The 16,502-nt window shown below is 44.1% G+C and overlaps 1 protein-coding gene across 6 annotated transcripts in view; it reads right to left on the reverse strand.

Moving 5' to 3' along the window:
• Positions 1-16,502, reverse strand: part of ABTB3 (ankyrin repeat and BTB domain containing 3) — a 181,778-nt gene that overhangs the window by 63,029 nt on the left and 102,247 nt on the right. For 5 of the 6 annotated variants that reach the window (XM_074901248.1, XM_074901246.1, XM_074901244.1 and 2 more), the window contains exon 2: positions 12,759-12,908. In XM_074901248.1, coding sequence (XP_074757349.1) covers positions 12,759-12,908 — 150 coding nt within the window. The remainder of the gene's footprint in view (positions 1-12,758; positions 12,909-16,502) is intronic. The other variant, XM_074901247.1, reaches the window with a different exon arrangement.

Here is a 16,502-nt window from a genome sequence, read left to right on the forward strand (position 1 = left end):
TAGAGAGAGAGTGATGGGGAAACGCAACCCCTTGCAACAAGGAAGGAGGCAGTCAGAAAATGCACAGAGCACTGCAGAAGCATGTGAAGGGACACATGAATAAAGACAAAAGGAGAAAAAATTGCTAAAAAGACAGTATCGGAAATGTGCAACTGAAATTACGATTTGTAAGAACAGGCTGGGCCTGGAAAACTTCATGCCAGCAGAAGAGCAAAACCTGCAAAGCAGGCTCACCCAGCACCTCAGGTTTCCAGAGCACAGAAAATGGCCCAGGAGGAAGATGCTCATCACCTTTCCTGCGCCAACAAGGTTCTGGGCGCTTTCTCACAGGGCACACGAGAAACCAGCCACAATATATGGACCATAATCAGCAAAGCCAGCAAGCAAGATTAACAGGCAAATATACAGGCAAGCAGCACCGAGCCTCTGAGCACTGTACTGATTGTAACTAATTAACTAAAGTATCTCCCTCCGAGGCAGTGTATTTTACATTTGTTGACTAGTGACCACCCTATCAAAGGCAGGGAAACAATTGTGTTTATAAACTGCCTGTTTTCACATGTTCAAATCACTCTGAGAGTGCTTTGGGGGGAAATAATGATCTCGGATCAAATCAGATGGTTTGTTTTAAATTAAAATCTGAACAAGAGCCCTTTGGGTCATTCTTAAGCTATACAAAAGCAAGTGATGGGGAAAAGACGACATGATTTTCCAGTGTTAAGAAGTCACACGCTTTCCATTATTTGCTTTTCCCAAGCCTCCACTGAGCACTGAAACTTGGAAGGAAAAGTTGAAAAAGTACACCGAGGTAGGAACATAAAACCAAATCTGGGGAGGGGGTGGGGGTGAAGGCTGAATAATGAACTTCTAGGCAAACTTAAAGGAAAACTATTTTGACTGTGTGCAAGGTACAGCTACAAGTTTTTTTGCAAAGTCCCACCCCTGTGAACATATCACCTCTCTCCAGCCTGACTCGCACAGAAAATGATACTGCTGCTGTGATAACGTGCACCAGGGAGAATAGAAACATCTTGCTGAAAAATGCTCAGCCCAGTCCTCCGAAAACACAGCCTTAAAACCATGAGGAGAAGAAAACCACTGGCATGAGAAAACTGCTGAGTCTATGATTTCAGGGTTTTGACACAATTTTTTGCTGCACTCTGCAATATTCCTCTGATTCAAAGCTTTCATTTAAAAATAGTTTCTGTCTTTTCTTTCTGCCAGGAAATTGTCATGACAGGACCAATCTTGCAGCCTTGCATGCTCATAATTTCCGAGAGAAGCTGTGCATGAGGAAAGCCTGAAGGATCAGGTCTGCAGCAGAAACACATGTGCCTCTGAGATGATTCCTGTCCTGCAGAAAATTATCTGCAGGCAACCGCACCAGCAGGAAAGTTGGGGACCCCCTTCACTCAGCCCACTCTGGCACAGTAAACATGCACTGCCAAGCCTTGCACAGGCCCATTTAACTGGCAGTAGCATTGCTTGTGGAAAAAATAAATCTCCTCTTTTTTCCTTCAAAAGGCAAAAAAATTGTGAAGAAGTGCTGGCTGCAACATTCAGGTTTAACAGTAATAGTAAAAGAAGAGAAAAAGGAGTTGCACTAAATTCAGCCTTTTCAGACCCAAGCCACTATGGCACTAAAGCATGTGGTAAAAGTTAAGCACATGACTAGTCTTATTTCAGTGAATTGAGACAGCAGGCACCAGAGAACTCCTCTGACTTCTGTACCAAACAACAAATAAAAATCAGGATGCAATTTAGGCCCAGATTCAGGAAGCAGCATTACTTTTATCCCCATTCGTCCCTGAGCACTGGGGCGATGCGACTTCGATGACACATCCATCGCTGGAGGAAGCTGCATGGTGAGTAAGGAGGGAAAGTGGCAGCAGGAATGACGTCGGCAGGGCGGGCAGCTCAGCATCGCTGCTGATGCAAGGCTGGAGGAGCTCAAGCCTTGCTGAAATCAATGGCAGGGTTCCTGTTTCATCAATATGACCAGGAGTTCACCCTTTCATTCTGCATTTCCTTAACTGCTTCTTAAGAAACCCAAACCAATTCATACTACTAAAGCTGAATTAATGTTTCTCATGTTTAACCCTCATTTAATTACATTATACCAAAAGCTGATTTACTTACATTTTGCTTTTGCCTTTGCTATATTATCTCTGGTTACATTTCAAATTCAAATAATTTCTATATTAACAATTATTTTAACATTCCTCTATCAGAGACAACTCAAGGCTTAAATAATCAATACCTATATAAAGCATTGAGCTTCACAGGAGACAGTAAACATAAAAAGCTGCATTATGATCCTGGTACCCAACAGGCAGAGCACTGGAGGCAGGACAGGAGATGCTGCTCTCCATTTTACTCCATAGTGTAACCTCGGACAAACCACTGCATGCCCTGGTGACCTTTTCCTCCTCCAGCCACATCCAGTTATGGTGCAAATTCTTCAGGGCAGAGACTGTGCCTTAGCATATCTGTGCACCAGGATCAGTGCCAAGTCAAGAAGAGGGAGTTGGCAGGCGCACGCACACACTATATGGCAGTACATACGTATGCATACTCTGTAAACGCAGCACAGTACAACATCTGGTTCAAGATGCACGTGTGTTGTTTCAATCTTTACCACTCTTTGTTGCTTCTATTCACTCTTGCTAAATATAATTTTGCTTCTCTGTTTTCTTCCAAAAAATATAACAAGAGTTGAAATTCTCTGTGATCCTGTCCAAGGCACTCCACAAAGCCATGGACATGAAAACAGCTCCATGGTGGGACTCACTAGTCAGATCTCCAGCAGTCAGCCAACTCAAGTCTCATCTGGGAGACCCAATCTATATTTGCTCCCCTTGCCAGCTGTAAAAGCCACAGTATATATGAACACTGAGGGCAACCTTAAATTTGTGGCCAAGCATAGAGAGGGAAGCTCCCTTCATCACTTTGTGTTAAGCCATCTCTGCTCTTCAAAGCCGTATTCAGATCTGCAATGGGAGGTTACCTGCTCACACCATTGCTGGTTCTTCTGAAGCGTGTTTTGGCCCTGAAAATATGTCTCAGATATCAACCGAGTGCATCTGGAAAGCCAATAAATTCCCGAGTGCATCATTTTCAAAAAACCATAAAAAATAAAAATCCCAGCAGTTGAGTCGATCTTGCAACTCCAGGGATGTGGCTCCTGAGGGCTTTGCCGTCATAACCCAAGGGCTCGGCGGGGATCCCTGCCTCCTCACCGTCCCCTGTGCTCATTCTCACCCCTGTACCACCACCTGCAACCCATCTGAGGAACAGACTGGGGAGCCGATCTGCCTGACAAAAGACCTTGTCAATTTTATTTTGTTTTTAATTTAAACCAAATAAACACTTCCACAGTTTATGCAATGTAAGCCAAGCCAGACAATGCACAAACTGCTCGGCTGGCAAAGCCAGGGAGAGAAAGACATCACGTTATGCAGGGCAGACACACAACCACCCCCCCACCCCCCACCCCCCCGAAAAAAAAAACCAGCAAGGTGGGGGGATATTTGAGGATATTTTTGTTGCCAAAGCTGGGAAGCCAGAACTGGAGGGCAGGCTTCTAGAGAGCAGCAAAGGCAGCATCAAGCCCTAGGCCTTGCAGCCCTGGGTCAGGACAGGGAAGAGCTCCAGCACTGAAACTCCAGGCTAGATCTTGCCAGCCCGGAGCAAACGCCATGCCTTGCGTGCTGGCTAGCAAAAGACCCATGAATCTATCACTGCACCGCCGTGTGCAGGGAGCTGCCGCTGTAGCTGTCAACATTTCATCCCTTCCACAACTGAAGCAGGACTTGCCCATCACTGCTGCTGTCAGTTCATCACCATTTCTGAATGCAAGGTCCACATACATTTGATTTAAAGACTGAAAAAATTATGTAATGCACATGTTGTGACACAGGCCTGGTTTAAGGCAATACTGAATATTTAAGGAACAGCTTCACCAACTTCAAGCCAAAGATGTGATGTGACAGGGAAAGTTAAGCTGCTCCAGTCTGTATGGGGGTGGTATATTCAACAACATACAGCACACAAATGGACTGCTTCAGCCCTCTCCACAGCGAGCAGCTAAGCATATTTTACTGTGTTTGGCTTCAGTGAAAGCTGTTATCACTGCCCTTACTATTTTAGAGGGCAAAGTTTAAAAAATAACATATCTGTTTCTAATTTTTTAACAAGAGGGGGGGGGGGGGGGGGAAAGAAAAGCAAAAAGAGGAGGAAGAAAGAGGAAATGATAGACACCCAATGACCAGTTCTGAGAAGCTTTTTGAAGGATTTTAAGGTATGTCATGATCTTGCAAACACGCCTGTCTAGGAGCAGGCTCATTGCTTTCAGAGGGATAAATTTCCACAGCCTAAAACGTTCAGCAGGGTGTGTGACTGCACAACCACAACCCAGAGGTCACTGACACAGGACCGATCCTTACAGAGCCACTCCCTACGACACCTACCTCGAGATTTTTTTGTTCCAAAAACATGTCCTAAAACCACAAGAACAACTTAACAATATTTTTGCACACTGAAAACAAGCCACACAGTTCTTTGGCCTATGTCTTTCCTTCAAAGACCAGAGGAGAGAAGAGGATGTCTGTTTCCACCGCAGACCTCTTCCCACGCTAGGGCACCATGCAAACCAGAATGTTTCTAGCATGACAGCGTCCTGTAGGCAGCACCCATCAGTTTGATAAGGCTGGTCTGATCATCCTTCCAGCTGTCCATGACTCCATGGGCATAGCCTGCTCTGGGGAATCATGCCCTGTGGTGGGCCATATTGAGAGCAACAGTGTTACTGCTTTACTTTTTCTCCTGAAAAGAGAAGGTCAGAGCCACAGGTTGAAGTTCTATCTGCCCTTCAGAGCCCTTAACATCCTCCTGTACCCTGGCCAGACCTTGAAAAGGAGGACTATCTGTCAGGGAGGTGCACTCCAGATGCCAACTTCATATCATGGCCAGTATTTTCCAAAGCTTGCCCTCTTAGAAGCACTGAGACAGGTGCAAAACTCACTTTCTTGACATGGATTCGTTTCACACCTCAGTATAAAAGTCTTGGATCTATAGTTTTGCTCATGACCAGCTCTGGAGAGAAAGCACTGAAGACATGTATTATAACCTTGATAACAAACCACGGTCTATTCAGTTAGACTGCTAACTGGTAGCCATGGCCATCCTGCACCCTTCCCATGCTGTAGCCAAGTCTCTCTCCCTGTCTACCTCCCTGTCACCTCTGGTTTCTGCACCAAAGCAATGCATTGTTACAGCTCACCCTGGCATATACCTGTAAGCACATGAATGAGGGTGAATACGAGTAGTTGAACTGTGTCTCCTGCGCCACAGCAGACTGCCTTCAGCCATGCTCAGTCAGGTACCCCAAGACATCCGTACACTCTGGATTTCAGCTGTGCTGTTTCTCCATGTTTGCGCTGCCTCTGGTGTTGCATGTATCTCTGTGTTTCAGAAGCCAGCTGAGCAAAAACTGCTTGAGTGAAACCATTCCTCAGATGACTTACTGGAGATCTTTCTATCATTAACTCAAGATGACCCACCTATACCAGGAAAGGAGTATGCAGAGTGCTAGGGTGGGTGCACGCTAGAAAGTGTTAAGCATGTATTTCACTGTACACATGCTTTTAGTGCAAAGTATCCTCAAACATTAAGTTATGCTATTCTTGGCACACAGTACATTCCAGATTCAAGAGTCAGCTGCCTCAGGCTGCGGGTGCGCTTAGGATGCCATAACCCACAGTCAGTGGAGCATCGCACATGCAACAGATTCACCGCTGAGTTCACCTTGCAGAAACCTCCCCATCTCTGCTTATCCATGTTGTGTCCCTATGTGAATTTGCTACCCCTGGCAACCTCCTCTTCTAACAGCCATTCATCTCTCCCAGGAGCTGTGGGCCCAAACTCTCAATTCATCACGAAAAGACAGGACCAGGATACGAGCAGCCCGTTTCCTGACAGTGGCTTCCCTGTGGCCTCCCACAGATTGTTATAACCTTTTATCTCCACTTATCTTACCATCACAAGAAGCTTCTATTTATATTACAGAGTGTTTGTGTGCAATTTAGTGTTTGCAAAACCTTTGAAGACTGAGAAATTAAGGATTGGATAGATCCCATAAAAAAGCCACAATAATAATTAAACCTTCTCAAGTTCACATACCTAGTGTAACAACACTATTACCCGCAAAAATCTCCAATCCAATGTGGCAAGCATGATGTTTGTGTTTGATTCTCCTTAAACCATGTCAACTCCAAACAAAACAAGCTTTGACTCAGATAAACTATTCATCTGCCGACCTAATGCAGAGTCTTCCCTCTGCAGACCACCACCACCACCTTATGGACCACTGTTCCTAGATTTTCTTTGGCCTGATATAGACCCATGTCCTCAAAGCCCCCATGGCTCAGCAGGCCAGTGGAAGAGTGCTCACCCTGGCCTGACCCATTGCCTGTGCTCTTCACAGCAGGGACAGGGAGGACTGCAAACCTAAGGAATGAAAAATGCTGTTTTAACCCTGAGCATGCTGGGATGCAGAGGAGTTCAGGGGTGAGTAGGAGTTTGCACCTCAATGGTGAGGTATGTGGAGGAGTCCTGAGCCAATACACTGGTGTATTGGGGAAGGGCGGTGGAGGGTTGGAGCTCCAGCATCCCCCACCCACCATGGTGATGCCTTTTGCCTCTAAGCACCAAACCTGAGTGGGCTTAAATGCATGAGGTATAAGGCCCAGAGGAACAAAACCATCTGTGTGGGGACAGATGCCACCTTGCCCCCCCCCCCCCCCAAGAAGGTGAAGGGGGCTGCATCTCACCTGTGGGGGAAGCTGGGGAGCCCCCAAAGGAGCACTACCAGGAGACAGGGACTCACGCAAGCAATAGCTGCCTCTGTTCAGCTCCTGTAATCCAAGACAGAAATCCATCCCTCTGGTCAGCAGGGCAGTGAAAAGGAAGGTGAAGCCTTACCAGGGAGTGGACTGCTATTTTCAAATTATACTCCCTCCTGCTTCCCTTTCACTGATAAATAAATGCATTGTTTTATGGTTTATGATAGTCCCCCCCTCTCAGGTGAAGGGAAGGAAAGCAGGGGGTAGTTTGGGGCTATTAAGTAACCCATAACCCTTCTTGTGCACAGATGCAGACAGCAAATGGGGGCTCAGGTCCATCACTCAGAGGAGGCTGCAAGGGGAACGGAGTAGCAGCTCGGGGAGCCAAGCTAGCACTTCAAATGGAGACAAGAAACTACCTACCATTTGAGCACTGCATTAATCTGTCTTGTGTTCTCTGCTGGGGGGTGAAGGGGCACCTCAACAACTTCTCTTTTTAGGTTTTACACACGGAACGGATGACATGCAGATTGCAGTGAGGAGGAACCACAAACAAGAGGCCCAGAAAGAGCTGGGAGAGTGAGGACATAGGTATCTTGTGCAATAACCCAGTGGAGGACCCTCAAAAACTAGGAAAAGTATTACCACATGTGGAGAGTGCCCACACAGGCTGCCAGTCTGTGACCATACCCTGTGCTGAAGGTAACACTACTACTTGAATTGCTGCTTTCAGCTAGTACCTCTGCTTAGCTCTCCTTCAGATGCCACCATTCCAGCAAGCACCTTTACCCTGGCATTTGCTTCTAAGCCTAGGTTTAACCTCTTATTTACAGGACATGAATCAATTTCTATGGCTCCTGCAGTGTGCCTTCCTGTTGCTTGCAGAGGATTGAGACTAGATGAAAAGGCAAGGGAGGGGATGCCGACTTTCATCATCCCCTCAGCTGGGGCTGCGAGGAGAAATGAAAAACAGTATTGGTATGCACAGTCACATTCCTACCTATACTTGAGCAATAACCCTTCCTTTCATCCCTAAAAGCGTGATCTACTGGGAGGATGTTATTTTGGAAATAAATACATTCAGCATTGTGGAGGCAAAGAGAAGATGATGGGGAAGGGTGGCCTTTTTCCAACAGCAAAAAAGGAAAACCTTGCTGAGACCTGAGCGGTGACGTGTAGGAAATCCCAGCCTGAACACCACATCTGGGAGCTGCTCTAAGTTAAACACCATTCAAAGGCTAAAAAGCTCAAAGATCAGCAGTGATAAATCGGATTTGAATCTTCAGATTATCCTATTTAAAATAAAACTGCCTACTCATTTGGTTAACACTCAGAGTAATATCATCACTACCGGTCACTGTGGTTTGCACAGGACTGAGTGGCAAACTTCTCACCCAGGAAGCCATAGCAGACTGGCCATCTTTGGGCACAAAGCAAGCCCCAAAGAGTCTTCTGCCCTAACCTGAAGGCACAGTTTGGATGACATCCTAAGCCATAGTTTACCCTTCTGCAGTCCTATGCATGTGACTCAGCATGGGGTGGTTGTCCCAGCTTGACTGTACACTAACACCTTATGGTCTTCATCCCAACGCAGTGAGGGAGGAATATTTCTTGGTGATAGGATTGGTGCCCAGTGTACCCGAAGGCTCTGCTCTTCTTTGTCAACACCTACATGCACACGCAAGAGAAAGAGGGTCCTCCTTCATCAAGCAAAACATCAGTGACCTCCAGTTGTAAGCCTCATCCCTTCTGCATCGGATCTGCAAGATGGCAGTGGTACTTTTAGATGGGTGATGAATAGGTGTGTCGGAGTGTTATGCAGTTAAACATAACATAAATGTCTGTGGATTGCAAACATGCATATAAAGAAGTTAGGAAAAATATTCAAAGGTCAAAATGCAGTATCATGGGATCTCTCAACAGCCAAAGCTCTCCCTAATATTCCTCTCTTTTTCTCTTCAGTCTACTTATTTTTTCCCTGTCTGGAGGGGGAGGAAATAAAATAAAATAAAATAACTAGAAATCTAGAAGAAGCCCCAAACCTTTCTGGAAAAAAACCCCAAACAGATCTATTCCCCTTCTCCTCTAGGTCTGGTATGAAAATACAGAAGACTTCAGCAAAAATTGGGGGGGGAAAAAAATAATGAAAAAATTGGGGGGAAAAAAAAAAGTCTCGTGAAATATTTTCTCTAAGATTAAACAGTGAAATGCTGTCAGGCTGCTGTTTAAAATCCTATTATTTTTTCTGTGCTTCAGTTCTTCTCAATGTTCTCAATATAATAAGCATTTCAAATGAAATAACATTATTTTAAAACACACTGTAGTAGGCAATTACAATTCCTGAATACTAAATGCCAATATAACATAGGCCAGATTTATTATTGTTCCTTAACTTTGTGCCATGTTCATTATATTTTAATGAATAAGGTTTCACATTAATTTTTCAAGCCTTTTCCTTGGAATCACACATTACTGCTGTAATTGCGTTGCAGAATTAGGTCTCTATTTACATTCTCCGCCAAGGTCCTGGAGATGAAACCTTCCTTTGATTTTTCCCCTAAGTCAGCATCATCTCTTCCTATTTTGAGGAGAATGCCCCAAGGCCAGCAGTGCTGGCCAGTGTCCACTCTCTCCTAAGCCCGGGAGATGAGAGCAGACCAGACAAGCAGGGCTTGATGGATACTAGAGCAGCATCCGTAAGTCTGGTTGCACCTGCCTAGCAATGAGGACCCCCAATGGCAGCCTGGGTCAACCTCCTCCTCTGTAGCATTCACAGAGGGTGCTGCCCTCCCTCCACGGTTTTGTCCACCATCCCACCTTTCCCCAGTTTTCTCTCACCTCTGACACCCCCCAGGAAGATGCAGATCACTAAAATGGTCTTTTCTAATACACCAACAGCATACATGAAAAAATGAAGGGAGCAGACAAATGAGGGCCATCACGCGTAGGGCAAAGTGAAGGTACCACAAGATGCAAGGCTTTTCATCTTGTTAGTCTGTTTTTCACCTGGGACAGACTATGAAGAAACTAAGAAGATGCGAGCTAAAATACAGGCGCTGGGCAATGAATTGGGCCCATCTGCCAGCTGTTGTCTCCCAGGGGACAGATTTGATTTCCCAGTCTCAAAACTTCCAGCAGCTGGCACCACCGCTGCATGTGAGGACGCTGGGCAGAACCCAGAACAGAGGAAGCCTTTCCTCCACATGCGGGCACTTCCTAATTCTAGTTATTCTGTGTACTTGCAATATTTTAATTATTAATGTCAATAAACTATATAAAATCTCATTCAATTAGAATTGCGCTTTTTTTTTTTTTTGCCTTTTTTTTTTTCCCCCCTGGGATAAAATTAAATTGCTTTATTGCAAGATCACTCTTTGTCCTTGTTTTTTGTGCTATTTTGAAGAGAACAGAAATGAAGTCCTGGCTCCTGGGATGCTGCAAACTGGTGGGACACTTCAGACACACACCTGGGAACTGCCCTCTCTGTTGGTCCAACAGGCCAAGCTTCAATCCTTGACACTCACTCCTGGTTGCCATCTCCTCCTCCTCCTCTTCACAAGGGCTATCATCCTAATTCCCTCCTATCCAGAGAGTCTCCCTCATCACTTTTATTCATCCCTACAAGAGCAGGGGCTTTTATTTACCTAACCTTTCCCTCATATCCCACTTTCTCCACACCAGAGCTTGCCATATCCTCTTTCCCCTCCACAGCACCACTTCTAAAGCTCTCCATCCCCCTCACACCACGGGGGCAATGATAAATCCTCCTTCGCCTAATCCCTCCCTGCCAACACGCTCTGATCCCCAGGTGTTCCCCCCTGGCTTCTCCCTGCTGCTCAGTGTTCCTGCCCCCACGCTGCGGTTCCCCAGCCTCCCTCCACAGCAGAGGCTTTGCTGTAACCTCCAGGTCACAGCCTCTGCTGATGCCAGAGATGGATACAAAAGCACTGAATGAAGAGCAAACTCCCTTGTACCCCCCCAATCCTTCCATTTTCTTTCTATTTAGTGATTTCCCCCAAATTCACATGTTTTTGCCCATCAACATGCTGCACCTCCCTCCAGTGTTTCAGAACTCAGTTTTGAACTCTGCACCAGCACTGCTCCACAGGAAAGTTTTCTACACAACTGAGCATCTAGCCTTGCAAGCTTTGCCAATTACCACTCCTCCTACTGCTTCTTCCCTGACATGCATCTGCTTGCCGTGGCTGGGGAGGTGCCCTCAATGGTTGTCCAGAGGGCTTTCTGGAGGGCTACCAGTGTGCTGGAGGTGCCAACCTTTCTGACAGCTGCATCTAACTCCCACTGATGCACTCTTTTCTTCAAGTTGGCCACCCTGAAGAGTATTTTACCTGTGTTTGCAGTCAACAGATACACAGAAAGCAAACCCCGTCAATGAAGCATTTGAACCTAAGGTAGTACTACTTTAAAATGACAGATTGCTGGAAATAAAATTTTAAAAGGGGGAGTGATTAAGGAGTCTGGCTTTTTGGGTTACATACAGAGGTTCAAAAAAATCCAGAATTAAAAAAACCCTGAAATATCCACAGATTACTTTTTATTAAAATGCAACCATATGTACTTTAAGAGCTGTATCATGCATAATTTAGTTGGCAGACAGTACTGTTGTGTGTTTGATGTGCATGAAATAAATAAGCATAAATTACTTAATTTGAATAACACCAAACACCTGATTCCAGAGACGGAGCAACACTTCACGCTACAGCATGTAAGTGCTCTTGGCTTGTTGACGTTTCACCAGAGCATGGAAAAATTAGCAAGCTGAAAACAGAAATTTATACTGTGGCTTGTAGAAAAACATCCATGGTACATCCAAAGGGCTCATGAACAGCACGTAAACCGAGCCCTGATGATATGACAGAGCCACAGAGGAGACTCCCATTGCTACAGAAAATGCCAGGAAAATGAACATGAGATACCTATAGATGTTTTTTACAACGTTGGTAACGCATAATTCAGTAATAAGAACAACAGTAAGCTGGGCAGCCTGGTTTCTTCATCGATTTGAATGTTTTCAGTTTCTCCCCAAAATTTTGTAACAGACCTCAGGAAAAAAATACTTGACAGTATTTCTAACAGACCACAGGGAAAACAAACCCTTTTTTGTCTGAATGTTTCTGTTTTCCCACCCATAGCTTCCTATCTCTAACTATACCATTAAACACGTGATGGGAAGGCTTCTATTTTAATTTAATTTTTTTTAAAAAGGCACTTCTGTTAAGTTTATCTCCATGCCACATGAGGATTCACATGGCATTTGCCTCCTACAATTTATATGTGCTGAAACCAAAGCTTCCAGATTCTGACAGACATCATAGATTCTCACATTTCTCAAAAAGTGTTTTGATTAACAGCAAATAATTTATCTTCCAGGAACAAATTCCTCTGGTGCAGGTTTGAGCTGTGGTCTTTCCTCTGCTGGAACTGGAGGCAGGGTGAAGGGCCCTCTCTAACACAGGTCAAACTAGCTCTGCTTTAAATCTGTGACAATATTATTGCAACCTTCAGCTTTTTGCCTGTCCATCTCAAAATAGGCATCCCAGTGAAGTGAGACAGGACACCAATACGACAGACATTTGCAAGTCTGGCCAAGCTGTGAGGTGCTCTCAGATGCAACGTACAGAAGATGAAATAAAGCATCTTTCACCTTTAAAAATGAGAGCAGTGTATTCAAACAGGTCATAGGCATTGCTATGAGACTGACTGAGACTTCTTTCCTCCTATGGCTTCAGCTTTCTAACTGGCCATGGAGCATTAAGCATGGATAGATCTGACTCAACATCTCCTTCAACATTACACGTGCCCCATCATCTCTCCTCTGCACAATCAGGCAGTGCAAGCAGCTTTGCTTTACACTGAGGAAAGAAACACAAGCATTATCAACAACGTTGTACTTACTGAGTTCAGCAATGCTCCCCACGCGTGTAGCAAGTAAAGACTGCTCAATGGTCCTTAGCTCTGACTGGCTGAACATCTGTACTTCCCCAGGCTTGTTTGACCTTTGCTGGTCTTTGTGAAGGTTCAAGCTGTCCGGCAGGCAGAGAACACCTATAATGGATAGAAAGAAAGGAGAAGCCCAATGTAATTTCAGCCAGCATGAATGACTTTGCTGCCACCACCACACTGATTTGGGGACATTCCAAGATGAAGCCTATATGTGCAGACCTCAAAGACAATGAACATCTATTAGCTCAATGTCACAGATGACTCATGATCTCAGAAGTAGCCCTTGTTAGCTCTTCTGAATATCCTCAAGTCACTTACGATGTCACCCTAGAGATAATTCTTACAGAAAATTCTAGAGAGTTGCCAAAGGAAGAAGTCAAGAGGACTCAAAAGAAGTCTCCTAGAAACTACTCCAAACCCTCACAAATTTATTAGTAAACGGTATCTCAGTGACAGAATTCTTATAGATTGGCTTTAAAATTATATATGAGACAGACATTTACAGAATTTTCCTGTAAGGGCAATTCCACTGACAACTGCCAAACGGACAGTAGCAAGACGCTTGCAGTGTCATTGATGGGCTTATTGAATTTCTTTTGGAAATACAACTCCTGGCATTTGAACTGCTTGGGCTTCAAAAGTCCATTATACAGAAGCCCTTAAAGTTGTGAATTTTTGTGGGGCAGGACATAAGTAAAGGTACTGACATAAAATAATTTACATACACATTCATTCAGGCACAAAAGTCACTTTCTGCCATGACATCTAAACCCTCAGGCATGGATAGGGGGCACACTTTTATTTATTATTAATCAAAATCACTGTCATGCTAAAAAAACAGAACTTATTTTACAAGAGCAAATGCTGCATTACCATCCTTGGGTAACAGATGCATGGAAGTCCAGCTTGGAGAACAAGCTCTCCTCCCTGTGGTCTGTAAACAGCCAGCTATGGCCATGCTCTCCACAGCATCATGTTCCCAATCCTGCTGGGATATATACAGGTGGCGACGTGCTGGAGGCATTGGGATTGTACCTCTTTATTAGATTTCATCTTATCGCCAATTGTGTAATATGCAACAATTACCTTTGAAAAAAGCCAGAGTAGGAAATTTATTTTTTCCATTAGCTTTTACTATTCCTTGCTTTTAAGCACACAAGAGAGATCCTGCCCTTACGGGCCATGCAGACTTTACAAAATACATTAAGGAAGAGGTATGTATTTAGTGTTTTTTTTTCAGGGGGAAGAACTCTAATTTCCAAGCTCAGCATATATATGGTGTCTAACTCCAGTAATCAGTAATTCTACCAATAGGTATAACATTCCTGGGCAGAACAGCCACATTAATCCCAGTTTACTTCAGTTATGAAACAACCCCACAAACATCCCTGCATTGGAGCATCACAAAACAAGGTAACATGCCTGAGACTTGTTAGCTCCACCAAACTTCTTTGGATTCCCTCCTCACATCCATCTCCTCCCTGCAAACAATTTAGCCTAGAAACTGTATTTGTGGCATGGACCTAAAAACACCCATCATGGGAGGAGAAAGACGATGTAGGTTCAGTAAGCACGTTCAAAACAAAAAGCAAGGATATACACTGGGGAAACCAGGAACAAAAGTCTTGACCACCATGGCCAGAAGACAGTAACCTAAACCGGGATCACCCTTCATACGCAACAGCACCACCAGAACAAACTCCCTAATAGCCTATTTGAATGCTGGAGATAGAGGCACGGGAACAGTCTTAATCCCAACCCTGGCTCTGGTCCCGGGGTTCTAACAACCACAGTAAAACTGTATGCACGTGTGGAAGGTCACAACAGTAAAACATGACTCAGGAGGAAGCATCCCAGAGAGAAAGCACAAGACATCTGACACAGCAACAGGGGGGAAAGCATGAAAAGCAGAGAGGTAAGGGATAAAAAGCAACACCATCTTATCAAACAAGCTCTCCAAATTCTCCTGCCATAGCTCAGTGGCCGACTTGCATAAACGATGCACTGATCAACATTTATATTCTGGGGATGTACTGAACTTGAGAAGTACACCACCTGGATTTGAAATGCAGACTTGCCTGCATATTTTAATAAGTATTCTCTCTTGTAAATCTGTCTCATTTATTTATTTTTTATAATTTTAATGGATAGAAATTAAGGCAAAATTGTAAGAGTCTTCCCTGCAGAAAACAGATGTGTAACTGATGTTAATAGGCAAAAAGATTTCTAAAAACAAGAAATAGAGCACAAACAGCTTTATGGCATCTTTAAAAAATTAATATCCAACAATAAAATATTTTTAAGTGAAAACACACTTTAAATGTGGAAAAAATACTGGTTTAAGATACCTTTACAAATAAGATTCAAATTGTTTAAAATCATAATATCTACAGGAGCTACTTCCCTGAGTGATTAAAGCAGTGGGATATAGACATTTTATCCTCTACTTTGTCTATGACTCTCTTCCCACAGCCAGGCCTTTTCCTTACAAACAGCACTGATGATTAATTACTCCGTTCTTTAGCGAGGGGAGTGTATTCTTAGGTTCTTGGATGAAAGTGCAAATGAAATGCAAAATGCACCATTGTTCAAAAACTTAGCAAATTATAGGATATGTCACGCCAATGGGTTTTACTTGGGTTGGAGATTAGTAAAGACAGGCAGTAGCCAAACATCTGATAATAACACACCAGTTTCAAAACTATAATTGACCACAGCAGGTGACCAGTGGGGTGATGGAAGATTTGTTTATAACTCTCATAATTTTGCTGGACCAGATGTGTTTTTTCCCAGTATGTAGGAAGGGAATTCTGTGGCTAGGGCATACAACAATGTCAGTTTTCTATCTTCAACTGTTTTCCATAAAAATGATTAAAGTTAATAAAATGGTTTTTAGAAGAAAAACCCACTCTCTTTTTATCAGTGTTTGATTTAAAGTTCAACCTTACTGATGAAAAATTATGGGAAGGAATTGCTCCCCAACAAGAAGAGAGCATATCAAATTGAGGAAGGGTAAAAAAGGTAAAAAATCTGTGATTATAAATATCTTTTTTAGAAATAGAAACATTTAAATAGCCACCACCCCAGCTTTCACTGCTTTGGCTACAGTTCAACTTCCTTATTTTAATTCTCTGCCTATCGGTATTATTCACTTAGTTTTCAAGCCATGGCTTCAGCCATGCTGTGTTGAACTTGACAGAGAGGTGAGGATCCCAAGTTTCCAATGGCCTGAAAAACAGGACTTTTTCCCCTGGCATTTCTGGCTGTCACAGCTGATGCTATGTCATTCCACACCAAAGATTTCTGTGTATTATCTTCAGAAATGAATGGCAGCATCTGTCTTTTCTCTCAACTGGCACTGTTCAGTGTCCTTCCTTTCTGCACGGTTACTCAAACCTGTACGCTTCTTTGCCCATTATTTTATTTCTCTTCTTCCCTCCGATTCACTAGAGTGGAAATTAGGCAGTCAGTTGTTGCCCAATTAATACAGGGCCAGACTCACTCGATAGGCCTCTGGCTGCTCTGTGCCACCCAGCAACGCGCAGCAGCCATATGTTGCATCTATGACTGCTGTGAACCACCAGAGCGAGGCAAGACAACCAAGGTGCTCAAGTGTATTTGGATTTTGTCACCTCTTTTGGTGCCTCCCCTCAACTGTACCCTCCTTGGGGCAGAGATCTGTGTAGGACTTGTCTG

This window comes from Athene noctua, chromosome 3 (assembly GCF_965140245.1).
Source record: "Athene noctua chromosome 3, bAthNoc1.hap1.1, whole genome shotgun sequence".
Taxonomy (NCBI): domain Eukaryota; kingdom Metazoa; phylum Chordata; class Aves; order Strigiformes; family Strigidae; genus Athene; species Athene noctua.